At 40.6% G+C, this 16,768-nt stretch overlaps 1 protein-coding gene across 1 annotated transcript; it reads right to left on the bottom strand.

The window, feature by feature from the left end:
* On the bottom strand, nucleotides 1-16,547 carry nmi (N-myc (and STAT) interactor). Its single transcript, XM_010754602.3, has 10 exons — nucleotides 16,460-16,547; nucleotides 16,274-16,331; nucleotides 16,135-16,197; nucleotides 12,747-12,905; nucleotides 11,107-11,223; nucleotides 10,755-10,917; nucleotides 10,300-10,406; nucleotides 9,492-9,678; nucleotides 7,781-7,884; nucleotides 1-632 (listed from the first exon to the last, which is right to left on the bottom strand). Exons 2-10 carry the CDS (start codon nucleotides 16,307-16,309, stop codon nucleotides 429-431), a joined length of 1,140 nt encoding a protein of 379 aa, XP_010752904.1. The 5' UTR covers nucleotides 16,310-16,331; nucleotides 16,460-16,547; the 3' UTR covers nucleotides 1-428.
* Between the last annotated feature and the right edge of the window lie 221 nt (nucleotides 16,548-16,768).

The raw sequence follows: 16,768 nt of genomic DNA, 5'->3' as shown, positions 1-16,768 counted from the left end.
CTCATAGAGATTTTTTTTTATTTGTAAGCAATAAGCAATATGAAACAAAGATGTTACTATTTGATGCATTTTACTTGTTAGCCATATAATCCAGGCTATATATATGCAAGGATGATTGAGTACCAAACAAGTGAAGTAAATAGAATACATAATTATTCCATAGAGTTGTGGCTATCACACAGAAAACAAAGTGCCCAAGGACAATGTGGTGAAGATTATAGTACAATCTCTTACAGAAGATATTCTTCCTTTCTTATTTTTCTAATGTCAGATAACAAAGTCACATGATGGATGAATCATTTAAGATTTTAATATTTGAGGGTTAACCCTAATTCTAAAATTCTCAAAGCATAGAAGAAGACATTTCTCCAGTATCCTACAGTGATGATACTGAATAGGCTTTTTGTCCAGTATCGTGCTGGTTAAAGTCAGTTGTCCGTCTCCACCATGTCCTCACAGAAGACGGCCTGCAGAGCTTTCCCTCTGGAGATGTACTTGATACACTCTATCTCGCCGCCGTAGTTACTGGGCTTCTGGAAGTGGATTTCCAGATAGTCCTGCACGTCTTCCTCATCGCCCATGTCCTTGATGTCATCCAGGAGGATGGTTCGCATTGAAGAGCCACAGAAGGTCTGAAACAAATCACCAACATCAGCTTCATCATTACTCTGCACAGTTACACAGCTTCTTTCTCCTCTTTAGAGTCACATGAGGAGATTGATGAGGAAATTCTGAACATTAATGTTGAAACAAATTACAAGATGTTGAAATAAAAATCCTCACTGTGAGTCAACAACAATGTTACTTTTCAAGCTAAATTACAAACAACATAAAATCAGTAACCCCAGCTGTCAGATAAATGTAACTGAGTAAAAAGTGCAATATTTCCCCAGACTATATTAATCAGTTTAATCAGTGCAAGAAAACAATATTAGACTAAATGAAAAAAACATCTCAATACAGTACATATTAAGGTTTTCACAACACCAGAATTTTAAAATGAAATTTAATGCTAGTCTGAAATATGATACTCAATACCTCCTTTGATATCACGCCAAGTCAGAGACACACTAAATAGGATCTTTGTTTTTTTACAACCTGCAGTTCTGGTACTGAAAGTCTCTAAACACATCATGAAGTACTGAAGTATGGATACTTTAGCATATACAACAGGAGAGATCTGTGTGCTGTGGAGGTAAAAACATAAGTTTTAATCCATATTTAAAATATTCTAAACATTCCTGATATTGGGTTTGATTGGGCGTAGTTATTGAGTGTGCCTGAAAGCGCACACTATATGTTATCCACCGCGCTTATTCTTATTCTGCTTATTGGTGTGGGTGCCCAAAGGGCACCACCATTGTTATCCAAATCTTTATTGGTGTGGGTGCCCAAAGGGCTCCCACACTAATGTTACCCTACATCTTTATTGAGTGTGCGTGCAAGGCGCACACTATATGTTATCCACCGCGCTTATTGAGTGTGCCTGAAAACGCACACTATATGTTATCCACCGCGCTTATTATTGAGTGTGCCTGAAAGCGCACACTATATGTTATCCACCACGCTTATTGAGTGTGCCTGAAAGCGCACACTATATGTTATCCACTGTGCTTATTGAGTGTGCCTGAAAGCGCTCACTATATGTTATCCACGTGCTTATTCTTATTATTATTATTGAGTGTGCGTGCAAGGCACACACTATATGTTATCCACCGCGCTTATTGTTCTTATTATTGAGTGTGCCTGAAAGCGCACACTATATGTTATCCACCGCGCTTATTATTATTGAGTGTGTGTGCAAGGCGCACACTATATGTTATCCACCGCGCTTATTCTTATTGAGTGTGCGTGAAAGGCGCACACTATATGTTATCCACCACGCTTATTATTATTATTATTGAGTGTGCGTGCAAGGCACACACTATATGTTATCCACCGCGCTTATTATTAAGTGTGTGTGCAAGGCGCACACTATATGTTATCCACCGCGCTTATTGAGTGTGCCTGAAAGAGCACACTCTTTAAAACCTCTCGGGCTTATTGAGTGTGCGTGCAAGGCGCACACTATATGTTATCCACCGCGCTTATTGAGTGTGCGTGCAAGGCGCACACTATATGTTATTCACCGCGCTTATTATTGAGTGTGCGTGCAAGGCGCACACTATATGTTATCCACCGCGCTTATTATTATTCTTACGCCGTTTTTTTGTCTCGCTACTCCTCCCAGAGTTTTTGTCGCACATACACAAAACAGGTATCAAAACGACCGGCTCGGCCGGGAATCGATTGCTATGACTTTTCTAAGAGTTTCGCATGTTTTTTCGCAAATTTATTGCGAATTATGCGAAAAATTTCCCATAGGGAATGAATGGGGAGGCCCGAAAAAAAATACATTTCAACAGACATTTTCAACAATTAACTGCTCTGGCATACTTTCACCGAGAGACTTCATTTAAACTTTAATACGTAGGTATGCTTCCCTTATCTTCAGGGATTCACTACACACCGCTCAAAGTTGAGCAGTTTTTAGTCAAATTTCTGGGTTTATAGGGGTGTGTATGTGCGGAATGTTTTGCTAGAGTGGGTGACATCATCAGCTAGAGTGAGGAGCAGGAGAAAATCAGTGAAAAAATAAAACGGATTCGACTACCGTGGACTCAAATGCCCCACTACAGACACTGATTTATACATAGAAAACGTAGCAAATTGTGTGTATCACTCACATTCACCTGCCAAAGCTGTCAGACATATAGTTGTTGGCTCCTGACGCGCTAATCGACTACTCCCCCCAAAGCCTCAATACTCCCATGTAAAAAAGCAGGAAATTTTCTGGAGAAAAGCAGAAGTAACGTTTCTCTCTCTGCTCCTAGGGCACATTCTTCATTTATCGACACAAAAACAACTATGTAAAACGATCAGGAAGGGCACGCGATGCCCCAGTTATGTCGGTTCAATGATTGGAAATACGGTTTTGGCCAGAAGTCCTTCCTGTTCGAGAGGAGTCTCACCATTTTCTCTCAGTCTCTAATGACATTCTAACAGGTGCAAACTGCTCCCCTGATTACAGTTGTCCTGGTGCTTGGCAACCTCAGCCTGCTTGAAGGAAGAGAGGGGGGAGGGGCCACCAGAAGCCGAGCGGCAGCCATTTTAGTAGTTCTTGGCACTTAATTTGAACTTGTCTGTCTAAAATGGCAGACAGAGACAGCAGAGCAGCTAGCTCGTTAACATGCTAATGATAATTACCATTAGCCACTAGGAATTAAATACATGCTAATGTTAACATGGTAATGCCAACATGGTAATGTTAATTGCTAGTGCATCAGCGTTAACATGCTAATGTTAACATGTTAATGTTTATCAGGCTAATGGTAATGCTAGCGCATCAGCGTTAACATGCTAATGCTAACATGCTAATGTTAACATGCTAATTGTAACATGCTAATGTTAACATGCTAACGCATCCGCGCTAAAATGCTAATGTTAACATGCTAATGCCAACATGCTAATGCCAACATGCTAATGCTAACATGCCAATGGTAACTGTTAGCGCATCAGCGTTAACATGCTAATGTTAACATGCTAATGTTAATTGCTAGCATGTAAACGCTAGCTGCTCCTGTGTCTAAATAAACATGTTAAAAATGACTATTTGAGGTGTGCTTTTTGAATACAGACCCCCAGCAACAGCCCACTCGTCACTCTCAAAATTTCTTTTCTAGTACTGAATTTGCTGAGCAGTGTCAGTAATAATGTATGGGGACGACGGGGCCAAAGTCAGGCACACTCAAAATTTCTTTAGGAATTTTCTAGTTGAGTGTGTGTGCAAGGCGCACACTATATGTTATCCACCGCGTTTATTATTATTCTTCCGCCCTTTTTTTGTCACGCTACTCCTCCCAGAGTTTTTGTCGCACATACACAAAACGGGTATCGAAACGAGCGGCTCGGCCGGGAATCGATTGCTATGACTTTTCTAAGAGTTTCGGCAAACGGTTTTGCCAAAAATCCAGAAAAACGAAGCCAAAAAATGAATGGGTGTGTATTGCGAGAACTTTCCAGAGCTAGAGTGAGTGATGTCATCGCTAGAGTGGAGAGGGGAGAGAACGATCAGTGAAAAAATAAAACGGATTCGACTACCGTGGCCTCAAATGCCCAGCTACAGACATGATTATCCCCTCAAATGTAGGAAAATTCGAGGTGATCGCAGTGATAACACTGTTGAAGCTGTCTCTTTTATAGTTTTGGCTCCATACAGGCTAATTGATCGAGTACCCCCCTCCACAGCCTCATTCACTCCCATGTTAAAAAAGGAGGGAAATTTTCTGAAGGAAGGCAGAAGTAACGTTTCTCTCTCTTGCTCCTGAGGGCACATTTCTTCATTTATCGACACAAAACAACTATGTAAAACGATCAGGAAGGGCACGCGATGCCCCCAGTTATGCCGGTTCAATGATTGGAAATACGGTTTTGGCCAGAAATCCTTCCTGTTCGAGAGGAGGTCTCAGCATTTTCTCTCAGTCTCTAAGTGACATTCTAACAGGTGCAGATCAGCTGCTGCTGATTAGGTCCTGGTTGCTTGGCAACCTCAGCCTGCTTGAAGGAAGAGAAGGGGGAGGGGCCACCAGAAGCCGAGCGGCAGCCATTTTAGTAGTTCTTGGCACTTAATTTGAACTTGTCTGTTTAAAATGGCAGACAGAGACAGCAGAGCAGCTAGCGCGTTGACATGCTAATGATAATTAGCATTAGCCACTAGGAATTAAATACATGCTAATGTTAACATGTTAATGCCAACATGCTAATGTTAATTGCTAGTGCATCAGCGTTAACATGCTAATGTTAACATGCTAATGTTATCATGCTAATGGTAATTGCTAGCGCATCAGCGTTAACATGCTAATGCTAACATGCTAATGTTAACTGCTAGCGTTTCAGCGTTAACATGCTAATGTTTACATGCTAATGTTAACATGCTAATGGTAACATGCTAATGCTAACTGCTAGCGCATCAGTGTTAACATGCTAATGCTAACATGCTAATGCTAACACGCTAATGCTAACTGCTAGCGCATCAGTGTTAACATGTTAATGTTAACATGTTAATGCTAACATGCTAATGTTAATTGCTAGCATGTAAACGCTAGCTGCTCCTGTGTCTAAATAAACATGTTAAAAATTACTATTTGAGGTGTGCTTTTTAGATACAGACCCCCAGCAACAGCCCACTCGTCACTCTCAAAATTTCTTTTCTAGTACTGAATTTGCTGAGCAGTGTCAGTAATAATGCATGGGGACGACGGGGTCAGAGTCACGCACACTCAAAATGCCTGAAAGCATAGAAACGTAGCAAAATTTGTCGTCTCACTCACATTCGCCTGCTAAAGCTGTCAGACATATAGTTTTGGCTCCGTACGCACTCATTGATCAACTACTCCCCCCAACAGCCTCATAGACTCCCATGTTAAAAAAGGAGGGAAATTTTCTGGAGGAAGGCAGAAGTAACGTTTCTCTCTCTTGCTCCTGAGGGCACATTTCTTCATTTATCGACACAAAACGAATATGTAAAACGATCAGGAAGGTCTCATCGTGCCTCAGGTTAAGCCGATTCAATGATTGGAATTACTGTTTTGGCCAGAAGTCCTTCCTGTTCGAGAGGAGTTCTCAGCATTTTCTCTCAGTCTCTAAGTGACATTCTAACAGGTGCAGTAACTACTTCCCTGATTACAGTTGGTCCTGGTTGCTTAGCAACCTCAGCCTGCGTGAAGGAGGAGAGGGGGGAGGGGCCAGCAGACAGAAGCCGAGTGGCCATTTTAGTAGTTCTTGGCACTTCATTTGAACCTGTCTGTGTAAAATGGCAGACAGAGACAGCAGAGCGTTAGCGCAAGCTGTAAAGACATACTATTTGCAAACATTAGCGACCAATGCTAAAATTAATGCTAATTAACATTAGCCACTAGGAATTAAATACATGTTAATGGTAACATGCTAATGCTAACTGCTAGCGCATCAGCGTTAACATGCTAATGTTAACATGCTAATGCTAAGTGAGGAAGATTGTGGCCGACAACTCCCACCCTAGACACTCTCTGCTCCAGCTGCTCCCCTCTGGCAGAAAGACCAAAACCTCGCGTCACGGGAAAAGCTTCTACCCCTCTGAAATTGTCCTCTTCAACAGGGCCAAGGACTCCGAAAAATCACATTAACCCCCCACCCAGCAATCGCACTGAACTTTGCACATGACACTTTATGACACTGATTTGCACTTCTGTACTGTACATATCCATTCCCCTCCATATTCTATATTTTATACCCCTTATTTTATACATGTTAATGTTAACATGTTAATGTTAACATGCTAATGATAATTGCTAGCGCATCAGCGTTAACATGCTAATGTTAACATGGTAATGCTAACATGCTAATGTTAATTTCTAGCGCGTCAGCGCTTCAGTGTTAACATGCTAATGTTAGCATGGTAATGGTAATTGCTAATGGTAACATGGTAATGTTAACATGGTAATGTTAATTGCTAGCGCATCAGTGCTAACATGGTAATATTAACATGCTAATGTTAACATGGTAATGTTAACATGGTAATGTTAATGTTAATGCTAATGTTAATTGCTAGCACTAGCTGCTCCTGTGTCTAAATAAACATGTTAAAAATGACTATTTGAGGTGTGCTTTTTGAATACAGACCCCCAGCAACAGCCCACTCGTCAGTCTCAAAATTTCTGCAGGAATTTTCTAGTACTGAATTTTCTGAGCAGTGTCAGTAATAATGTATGGTGGCAAGGGGTCCAGAGTCAGGCACACTCAAAATTTCTTTAGAAATTTTCTAGTTAAACTTATTTAGTTTAACTTATCTAGTATATTATGCTCTCACTCAAAGAAACTGACCCATGAAGGATTTTCAGCTAGGTTTTCTAATAGTTATGAACATGATAATAATGGAATGAAGGTGTGGAGTCTTCACTAATGGCTAAAAGAGGTGCAGACTTTATGAATGACCATAGTAATGAATTTGCTACAACATAAATTGCAGTTACTGTTGTTGGGATATTGAGTAGTGATCAGAGATCTGTCACATGGTATGGACTGATGGCCAGTTGATCGGAGAATATAAGTTAGTGTTTCATGTGTTGACAGCTGAGACAAAGCAAATGGCAGTTGGTAGACGATGTCAGGTTTATTGAAGACATTTTTGGAGGAAAACCTATAGATTAAGTTGTCATATTATCATAAGTTTGGTAGAACTGACATCTAACCAAGATGTGATACAGAGTGGGTTGCCTTATTTGGTAGGCAGCAATAGTATTAGTTTAGCGGTTAGAAATGCTGCCACTGATTAACAATTGACTCAACACGGCACAGGTGATCAAGATCAGCAATGGCACAAATACACCACAGGAATGTGAAGTAAAAGACTAAATGTGCCCAGTACTGATATTAAAGACACATCAACACGCAGATGAATATTCTATACCTGGACACTAATTTGAAGAATCAGTGCCATACTGGTGTATTCTCTCATCAAATCTATCAAACCTAAAATAAGTATGAACTGAAAAACTCAAAAACCAAAACAATCATCTTGGACAAATCTAACAGTAAGCACAATAAACAAGGGGAATTATTGTCATGTAGTGTAATATAAGTACATTAAAACAAAGGATAGTACTTGAGTAAATGTACTTAGTGACTACTATGATATGCTGTGAGTGGAGAGCCTGCTGTGTATGAGTGATTCCTGTGACCAGTCTTAGTGCTGATATCTTACCTGAAACTTGCGCAGCTGGTATTTGTAAATGGGTCCAACCTGCACATTCACTTCAGAGTCCAGATCCACACAGTACTTTCCTCTCAGAGCAAGGCTCTCAGCAACTACACACACACAAACACATAGATATAGATGTATATGTGTGTGTGTGTGTGTGTAAGAAAAATAAATAAATAAAATATAAATAAATAAATAATATATAATATATATATATATATACACACACATAGTTAAATGGACTGTACTTATATAGCGCCTTTCTATTCTCCGACCACAAAGCGCTCTACACTACATATCTCATTCACCCATTCACACACATTCATACACTGATGCATTGGCTACCATGCAAGGTGCCAACTGCTCATCAGTTTGTGGACCATTCATACACATTCATACACCGATGGCACAGCCTTCAGGAGCAATTTGGGGTTCAGTGTCTTGCCCAAGGACACTTCGACATGCATACCGCAGGAGCCGGGGATCGAACTGCCGATCATCTGATTAGTGGACGACCCGCTCTGCCTGTGAGCAACAGCCGCCCCACATATACTGTATACACACATATACACACTTGAAAATTAAGGATTTTCCAAACTTTCAAGATTTTGTACAAACCTTAATTCAGGTGCATCCTTTTTTTTGTAACATCTAACTGGACTTTTGTCCCTCACAAATCTAGTTCCATCTGTGAAATGACCTAACCTACCTACCTAACCTCCTATTATCATCATTTATGAAAACGGTTGAAGATGTTTAAATATGATATAGATAGTAGCTTTTTCTTGTGAAATCACATTTATACAAACAGATTTTCAGCACTTCATTTGAAACTGTTTCTTAGCAGATGTGACTTGCAGTGTATTTACTGTACCAAACTGCTGGAGTCACAGTTTGCATCATTGTAGTTGTTGCTAAATAACAGGTGGACACTTGTTAACAGAGGCTGATTATGAATGCTGTTATTGAGTTCATACAGCTTTAGATGATTGGCAAAGAATTAACGTGGAGGTTGGATTTGTGCAGTGATCCTGGGAGCTGTGTTCCGGGACAATAGCACCTGGTAGGGTCTCCCAAGGCAAATTGGTCCCAGGGGAGGGATCAGATAAAGTGGATGGGCCTTAGCCCAGAGTGCCGGTTCGTAAAAACTATGCAGAGAGGCTTAGGGGTCGGCTAATTTGCCAGCTGGGCGGCAGGCAAGGGGAACCTGGACGTGCTTTTTCCAGGCATCGTAGAGCATCGTAGGTATGTGGGATGTCACCTCACTGGCGGGAAAGGAGCTGGTGTGGTGGAGCATTATCAGCTAGATGTAGTTGGGCTCACCTCCACACATAGCACTGATTCCAGAACTAAAATCCTGGAGAGGGGCTGGACCCACCTGTAGGGGAATGATTGGGAGGAATGGTCTGCCTGATATGAACCCGAGCGGTGCTTTGCCATTGCAGCCTGGGTCAGGAGGGTGTCCAGTTTGGGAATAAATTGAACTGCAGATAAAATCATGAACTTGCAGACAAATTCCACTGCTGAACTATGCGTACTGAACTCTTCCTCCCATACAGAATATGTCTGGAGTTATAGTCTCTCAGACCAGGAGCTGTCTCTCTAATGGGCTTCTGTATCAGTAAATCAGGACTTAAATACAGACTGCAAAATTCACTGAGTCCTGCAGGACACATATAAACTACCATGGTGTCTTAATGAATGAGAGTTGTACCTCCAGGGAGGAGAAAAGTGATCTGTCCTGTCCCAGTGTTCTTATTGTACTGCACGCTCTTGACCTCTCCTCCTCCTCTGCTTGGCCTGGAGAAACTCATTTCCAGTCGGTCTTTCATTCTCTCCTCAGGCATAGAAGGGGGAACGTTGGAAACGCAAAGACCCTTTCTGGAAACATCAAGATGGACCTACATTGATGACAGCACACAGTAATTAGAAGGGAATCTTTAATGGTCACCACAATGAATGTGCATACTGAATTCTGATCTGAATAAAGTGCCACTGATGACACTGATGAGGACACATTTTGTGCAGGGATGTCATGATCACCAATACTGACTGCAGATCATCAGTGAGCAACATCGGCTATTACACATGGCTGACACAGATTGTTTTATGTTTTGTTACACACACATTGCACTGTAACACATGTTTTATTCATCTGGCCTTTAGAACTAAATTACTCAGAAGCTCAGACTTGTAGACCCGACTGTATGTCATTATTCTAATTACAGTGATAATGTGCCATATTATGCTTTATATTATCTTTTATTATCCTTGTGTGTGACAATGATAATTATTTGAGATATTTTATTCCTCACATGTAACGTACATGCATCAAATGACTCAACGCAGCATGTTTGTGTGGTCTTTGAGCTTTGGCTTTTTAGGGAGGCCAAGGTTTAGTTTGGGAAAGTATGTGCAGAACCTTGCTGCTGCTCATGGAAACAGAACCCACAAACACACTTAAAATGTATGTGTGTGTGTGTGTGTACTACTTGTCCCGGCACAAAAGGGAAAAAAAGTACCTCAAGCTTAACAGAAGGATCCATCATAATTCTTTTTGGTTTCACATCCAAACGACTGTTGTCACAGGACACAGAGCACGTGGCAATCTTCAGGATCTGAGAAGCCACTAGAAGACAGAAAACATGACAGAGATATGTATTCTTTACAGTAGACACTCAGTCTGATCTTTCATACATTTCCAGAACAGCAGTAACTCATGCTGGCTGCAGAAAAACAATTAAGGGGAAGGCCACATAGGTTTTTCTTCCAGTGAGTGATGGAAATGGATATTTTTGAAAACAAATATTTTCCTTAACACAGAGACTTTATATTTGTCACTCATAAACAATCTTCTTTTTTTTGGCACATTAACATAAAGGAAATGTCTAATGAATGGCACTCCACACTTGCACACTATATTTATATATTTTTTCATTTGATCACATAGTGGAGTCGTAGATTAAGTCATGTGTACCTTTCTCCTCTTCAAACGTGATGAGTGCCTGTCCCCCCTGCAGAATCACAGTGGGTCTTTGGCTGATGGCAAACACTCCTCTGATTGGCTGACTGTCATCCTCCCTCTCCTCGACAATATGACCCGTGAACTTCACTTCTGTGTCTGGAATCTGGACGTAGATCTGGACAGGTGGGAAACACAGTGAGTTACATCTGTGACGTTATGAATGTTTTTTTTTATTTATTTGTGCTTTTGCTATTGCATATTATGTTATTATATTATGTTAGTGTATTGCTATATTTTTAGATACATGTATTGCTAGGCTTGTTCTAGGCTTGTGGATGGTCCGTAGCACTTTCTTCATTCCCACCTTAAATTTCTGCTTCAGTTTGGTGGTCTCTGCCTGTTTAGCCTCCAGTTGTGCTTGATATCTCTTCAGTTTGTCCAGCAAATCCTGTCGCCGTTTACCAAGCTCCAGAATTTTTTCCTGTGTCAAGAGAGTCAAGTCAAAATACAGCAGCAAGCAGCAATGATGGGGTGCCCAGGCAGATGGTGAGCACTTGAATGCTTGTTTCTTTTTAGCTGACAAGAAGCATTTCAAAACACGTAACATGTATGAACTGCCACACTGTTAGCAAGTAGGATTCAACCAGCAGGGGATTTGACCTCTGAACCTTTGTGCCCTCAAGAAGGTGACTTACAGTCTGTCACTGGGAACACATGGTTTTGGCATACCTTCTCACAACTTAAAGCAATGACATCTCATGTGTAAACCCTGCATCAACCTCTGTGACTGCGAAATGAAGCCTTAAAGCTTTAATTTTTGAACAGGTGAGTTGTATATAAATTCACCCTCAGTACAGTTGTCATGAACGGGGAAATTAGCTACAGAGACCAAAACTGTTTTTTGTACCAGGCTGACGCATCACTTCTGGTGCCAGCTTTAAGTGGACGTTTAAGTAACTGCACTTTTTGGCACTTCCACGTTGACTTTATTTCACAGCTGTAGGTATGTCACAATTTGAATTCTCCACCTTATTTTAGTGTTCACTCACATCACATCTTTAATCTGCTTACCCCGCTTTCCCTTCTCTTTTCCACACACACACTGACACACATTCACTCTCTGTGTCTGCAGCAGGAATGTGTGATTGTCAGGGTTTTTTTTAATAACTTTAGTATTTTCGATACTATTGAAATTCTATAAATTGTTTGAAACAATGAGAGATTTTACTGTTTTAAACACTTCAAAAAGTATCAAAGTATTAATACTTTTGACAACTCCATACTTAAATCACCTGTGTGGATTGGAACATACATAATCTATATAATGAGGGATGTACAAAGCATATACTTATGTAGTAAAGATGTTTTTATCTTTAGAACAGATAGCAGTGACAGTGAGTATGATCTGCTCATCAGAGCATACAAGACTGTGTCAAGCGACACCATTATGTATGAGAAGTGGAGGACAGACCTCTGAGGAGAGCCTTCTGGGACATCAGAAATAGAGAAGGGCTAACTTATGTATTAGGACAAGAATGTGACGTTTATGTGGGCGAGTGCCTTCTCTCTCCACTTCCTTACAGCATCAACAGTGTGCAACACTAGCAAACGTTAGCTTAGTCTGAGTCAACACACCCTCTCCAACAAGTCCAAAATCAAAGCTTACATTGATGCACACAAACCATGTAAGATATATTGTGAAATAGAGCTGATTGTATGGTAGTCTAGTACGCATGTATGAGAGATTTTACAACCCTGTGAAAATGTGAATAGAAACAAAATGTGATGTGTAAAACACTGAAAATGCATATTTCAAGTCCCGTTTGTTGTTAATGTGCCACCATCGTACCAAATAGTACATTTTGTTAGTCTGAGTAATAGGTGAGATTTCATAACGAAGAAGAAGTGTGGCTTCAGCAGCTGCCCCTAAAGAAATGATTACTTCCTTGTTATTTTTTTTAATTACTTCTCAACAACCTGCACATGTTACAAAGACGATTGTACCTTCACTGCTTGAAGGCTTTCAGTGAATTCCTTCTGATACTCCTCTTGCTTTGTGATACAGGCCATCATCTCCTGCTTGGCTTTCGTCTTGATGTCATCTTCTTCCAGTTTTTCCAACACCAGCCTGGCCTTCACATCATCAGCTTTCTCTACTTTAGTCTTGAAGACAAAGCAGGAAGAGATGAGAAAGAAAAGATTGCATTGAGACTGGTTCTTACAGCAGAGATTCCAGATGTTGAAGAAGGATACCACATTAACAGAGAAAGAAATGTTTCATGTCATATTTTAATTATGTTGACTTCACAAACTAAATTCCATTCACCTTCATTGTTTTGTGCATGAATAAACTACCTGCATGGATTAATACCACACTGAAACTGAAATGAAAGTGCTGACTTCCAGCTGACTTTGATGCTGTTTACATCCACAGTGAGTGAACATATGGTAACAGTGGTAACCCTTTCTAAACAGTCTGCAAAGCAAATTCAAGAATGAGTGCACATCACCAGATGAGCCACCGCTCTACTGAGCCATCTATTCCTTTAGGTCTAAGTAGTAATGACTTCATGAGCTTCTTTAATGATAAAATTATAACTATTAGAGACAAAATTCATCACCTCTTGCCCTCAACAGGCATTGATCTGCCTTCTTACACAGCAAGTTTGGAAACAGCTGTAAAACCTGATATATATTTAGACTGTTTTTCTCCCATTGACCTTCATCAAATGACTTCAATAATTTCTTCATCTAAGCCGTCAGCCTGTCTCTTAGACCCTATCCCAACCAGGCTGCTCAAGGATGTTTTACCTCTAGGTAGGTAGCTGTAATTAAACCTCTTCTTAAAAAGCCCACTCTAGACCCAGAGGTCTTAGTCAACTACAGACCGATATCAAACCTTCCCTTTCTCTCTAAGATACTTGAGAAAGCTGTAGCTAATCAGCTGTGTGACTTTCTCCATAACAATAGTCTATTTGAGGATTTTCAGTCAGGATTTAGAGTGCATCATAGCACAGAGACCACATTAGTCAAAGTTACAAATGACCTCCTAATGGCATCAGACAAAGGACTCATCTCTGTACTTGTCCTGTTAGATCTTAGTGCTGCATTTGACACCATTGACCATCAAATTCTTTTACAGAGACTAGAACATCAAACTGGCATCAAAGGAACCGCCCTAAGCTGGTTTAAATCGTATTTCTTAGATCGATCTCAGTTTGTTCACATCAGTGATGAATCCTCCATGCATACCAAAGTTTATCATGGAGTCCCACAAGGTTCTGTACTAGGACCACTTCTATTTAGTTTATATATGCTTCCTTTAGGGAACATTATTAGGAATCACTCCATTAATTTTCATTGTTATGCCGATTGTTATGCCTTAAGGATATAAAAAGTTGGATGACCTACAATTTTTTTATGTTAAATTCAGACAAAACTGAAGTTCTTGTAATTGGACCCAAACACCTCAGAAACTCTCTTTCTAGAGACTTAGTTACTTTAGATGGGATCACCCTGGCCTCCAGCTCCACCGTAAAGAATCCTGGAGTTGTTTTTGATCAGGATTTGCCCTTTAACGTCACATAAAACAAATTTCGAGGACTGCATTCTTCCACTTACGTAACATCGCCAAAATCAGACGCAAGCTATTATTAAAATTAGGATTACACTGCTATTCAGATGTTTCAAATCATACGATGTGTGTGTGTGTTCCTATTTATTACATGTCCTGAGGACTCTTCCCTTTATAAATGTTTTGCTGAGGCTGGCAGGGTAAGGTAAAGTTCAGGTGAATGTATAAATAGAAGAATTCCAGAACAGAACAACAGTCAGAGACAGAGGTGAGAGGTCACATTTAGGGTGGGATTATGCTGACTAATGATTAGGGGAAAAGAAAAACATTTAGATGCTATTATGCAAATTATCTGTTAACAATGTGCAGGGGTTAAGACAGCCCATTATCGAGTGTATAAAAACCAACTGTCGAGGAGCCTTTTCTCTGTAACCCCTTTTGTGTGTTGCACTGTTAAACGCTCCTTCTTGTACAAGAATAATAAATTAAACTTAAACTTTGATACTTTGAATCTGGTCCTCCTTATTCAAGGGTTTTTCTTTAAAATTCCCGCAACACAGGCGGATGCAGAAAAACTAGTCCACGCATTTGTTACTTCTAGGCTGGACTACTGTAACTCTTTGTTATTAGGCTGCTCTAATAAGTCTCTTAGGACTTTGCAGCTAATTCTGTGTTCTGACAGGAACCAAGATCAAAGATCACATCTCTCTCATTTTGGCTTCCTTGTATTGGCTAAAATTCTTCTCCTTTTATACAAAGCTCTTCATGGTGAGGCACCATCATATCTAAAAGATATGACTAACCCTAACCCCTGACTTTTTTTTTTCTTTTTTTTTTTGCCATGGCGCCACACTAGTGGCAGCTTGTTACAGCAGCTCCCGTAAGCGTTTTGTGTTTTTTGTCGCTTATCTTCAGTTTGTCGCGTTTTTTTCTACTTAAACACTTTTTTTATACAACTCTTGTGGAATGGCTTTGGGCCGAGTGGATATTGTGTGGCTCCGGTGCTTTTCCCTGTTTTTCCTGGCACTTACAACTTTTGTTCTGCCAGGTAACCATGGCGGCAGTAGTCGCTTTGTTTACTTTCGCGACCGGCTGCTAGCGCTCTCCAAACCTGAACTGCTGACCAGAGAAAGACCACAGATCCTCAACGAGTTGAAGAGGAGATGCCGGGGATGCAGGGCTGGTGTCTTAAGGAGAGCTAGGAGGAGGAAATTTAAGCTGTTTCTTCCTACGGTTGTGATGGGGAATGTGAGGTCCCTGGCTGGGAGCGCTGATGAGGACTCAGGGGACAGGGATCTGGTTGATTGCTTTGTGGCATGGAGTAGGAGCAACCACCTCGTCCTTAATGTGGCCAAAACGAGGGAGATGATTGTGGACTTCAGGAGGACTAGGTCTGACCTGAGCACAGTTTCCATCATGGGTGAGGAGGTGGAGGTAGTACAGGACTACGAGTACTTGGGCGTGAGCAGGGGATTCTGCAGCAGTATGAATATTCCTGTTTATTGTTAGATTTATGGATTAAAGGGAGTTGGGAGTGAATTTTTCACTGAAGCACATGCCCCACATTTATAATCTGTTAGTGGTGTTTGCTTGGCTGTCTGTCTGAGTATTGCTTATTATAAATGTTTATTATCTGTCCATGATATAGAATATGAGACAGATCAGGCCAGACTTGCTGTGTTCATATTTCAGCCTGAAGTCACTTCAGTTCTAAAAGAAAACGACTGAAATGTTCTGGACTGTCTGGATTTGAAGAGTTTGATTCCAGAGACAATCTGTGGCTGAACTAAGGGAAGTATTTTGAATTTTGTCTCTTACCTTCCATGTCTCCAGATCTTTCAAGGCCTCCTCGAGTCGGTCCTCATCCAGACCACCGTCCACCTGACAACAAGTAAGAACTGTTATCAAGAAGAAGTGTGATAAGTCAGGAGCTCTCTTCTCCATTATTAAACCGTACCTGGCCATTCGTCGAGTTATCGAAGACGTCAGCCATGACCCGACGAACGAGAACGAAACTGTCAACAAAGAGACAAACAGAGGCAGTCAGACACAGCCTGTTTGTCACGAGACATCTATTTCTCTGAAGATGTATTTTTCTGCAGTGAAAACAGACACGAACAGAGAACACACAAACTTACCTTACTTAGAGAGGACGTTCGAGCTGTCGGACACCACAGTCTTCCACAGAAAACAAAAGTGAAAGTTAAAGATGGAGGGTGAGGTTACGTAGTTTTAAATGACAGGCAAGGGTGGAGATGGACTACACGGTGAATTCTAGTCAAAACTCCATTATTTACTAAAATACAAATAAACAATTAAATTGTAAAATTCAATAAATGATAAAAAAAACATCTAGTAGCCCTGAAAGATACGTCAGCATTTCATATTTAAATGAATAACATGTAAGATCGTTTCTGTATTAAATCTTAAAGTGACCATGCTATTGGAGGCT

Source organism: Larimichthys crocea, chromosome XVIII (genome assembly GCF_000972845.2).
Source record: "Larimichthys crocea isolate SSNF chromosome XVIII, L_crocea_2.0, whole genome shotgun sequence".
Classification (NCBI taxonomy): Eukaryota; Metazoa; Chordata; class Actinopteri; family Sciaenidae; genus Larimichthys; species Larimichthys crocea.
This window is presented reverse-complemented; position numbering and strand designations above follow the sequence as displayed.